Consider the following 2090-nt stretch of genomic DNA (forward strand, 5'->3'; position numbering starts at 1 on the left):
TCCGGAAAAGTATAATTTATATAAGAAAAAGTATTACAAAATATTATAACTATATCCGGAATATTACCCAAAAAAAACTTTAAATGAATTTATATAAGAAAAAGTATAATTACAGAACAATTATTGAGTGTACTAAATAAAAATAGGATAAAGTTTCAAAAATACCTCTAAGTTTTATTTTGTTTTAATTTTGTTCCAAAAGTTTTCGATTTACATCAAATATACTCATGACGGCTAATTTTTCAAAAAATTTAATACTGATTCAACAACAATTTCATAAGAACAATCCCTCAATACAAACAAATCAAATATAATTTTTATGCATTATTATTATATTGGTCTTAAATTTTTTAAAAATTTAGCTGTCAGTGTATATTTGATGTAAATCGAAAATTTATGAGACAAAATTGAAATAAAACAAAATTTAGGAGATATTTTTGAAACTTTTGTCACATTAAGTAGTTATTAATATATGCGACATGATAAAGTTCACATTAAGTAGTTATTAATATATGCGACATGATAAAGTTCACAATGAATACCTAAAAATCAAATCTTTAAATTATCTTATCATTACAAAACAATTGTCTATCGCGGATGAATACATTACGTTATCCATATACTTGTTCCCTCATCCACTTTGTCGCCACCCACTTCTCCCCTTTTATTACGGGGCAGCTTCCGTGGAGTGATGTCTGTCAAAGTATCAAGTGTCAAGAGGTTGTTAGAACGGCTAAATTAATTTAAAGTGATGTATAATTTAATTTTATAAAAGACGTACGATTTTACTTTAGTTTCTTAAAATTTTTTAGAATATTGTGTTGTTGAAAAGATTATGAAGATATATATACAAAGTAAGGTTTATGAAATTCAGAACAGAATTAATTTTTGATTGAATATTTAAGCTAACAAAATTCATTGTTTTAAACAACAAAAATTGTATAAAAGATAATAAATACTATTACAATTCTTAATAAAAAAAAAAACAAAAAAAGTTGCAATATTATTCAATAAACTATATCCAATATTTTGCTCGTGTATTTAAAAAGAATAATTTATTATATAATATATAATAATAATTTTTTGGAGTGAACCTCTTTATATGTGTTTGCTTATACAATGTATAACATTATTCTTTTGGAATAAATATCTTTATATGTGTTTGCTTCGCTGTGTATTGAGTATTAGAGTTATTAATTATTTAATACCGAAAAATTTTAAAAATTAATAATATATTTTTTTCTAGTTTTAATTTAAAAACAACAAATAGTTTTTTTTTTTGTTACCTACGGTATCCCCTAACCCGACATGTTAAGGACTAATCCGTCGCCAATCGAAGTTCCGTTTAAAGGTTTGCCGTTGACCAATGAGTTGTTACATGCACAAGACGAAATTCGAACCTCCGACCCTTACTTAAGCGGACTAATGAGCTAATATATAGATATATTTATTTAAAAATTTGAAATAATAACTTTAATTTTAAATTTTCTATATTAATTAGAACACATGTGAATTTAAATAGTAAAGTTGACTTCACAACAATAAAAATGTTATAATCATCAGCTAGTAAAAAACAAATGTTATAATCATAAATCATAACACTATATGATAGATAATTGATTCTTTTAATTTTTCATTTATGTAGGAAACTAGGAAAAAATAAAAGCTATAAAACATGGACACAGATTACCAAACAACAAAGATAACACGAGTGAAATAAATGTGTCTCAATGTGTTAGAGAAGTATTTTTTATATTTTATTAAAATATAATTCGACAAGAAAGACATATTTATTGGATAAATATCGTATTTGAGATATGTCTAACCATAGTTGTCAGAACCGAACCGGTGATCGAACCGGTCAGATTACTGGGTCACTGGGTTACTGGTTCAACCGGTGAATTACTGGTTGAACCGTTTAACCCGGTCCTATATAAATAAAAAATAACTAAAAATTTAAAATACATATTTTCACTAACATTTTAAGAATATTAAACTATTTTAAAATAATATGGAACAAGAACAATAAGTATTTTGTTATTTTTATTCTATCACAAATATTTTTATTTTGTTTTGTATTAAAATAACTA

General features: G+C 24.5%; 1 protein-coding gene across 3 annotated transcripts in view; it reads right to left on the reverse strand.

The window, feature by feature from the left end:
- LOC107641663 (probable prolyl 4-hydroxylase 9) overlaps positions 493-2090 on the reverse strand; it is a 5615-nt gene continuing 4017 nt past the window's right edge. For all 3 annotated transcript variants that reach the window (XM_021122934.1, XM_021122935.1, XM_016345140.2), the window contains one exon: positions 493-695. In XM_021122934.1, the coding sequence (XP_020978593.1) occupies positions 612-695 (84 nt within the window). In that variant the 3' untranslated portion in view covers positions 493-611. The remainder of the gene's footprint in view (positions 696-2090) is intronic.

Source organism: Arachis ipaensis, chromosome B05 (assembly GCF_000816755.2).
Source record: "Arachis ipaensis cultivar K30076 chromosome B05, Araip1.1, whole genome shotgun sequence".
Lineage (NCBI taxonomy): Eukaryota > Viridiplantae > Streptophyta > Magnoliopsida > Fabales > Fabaceae > Arachis > Arachis ipaensis.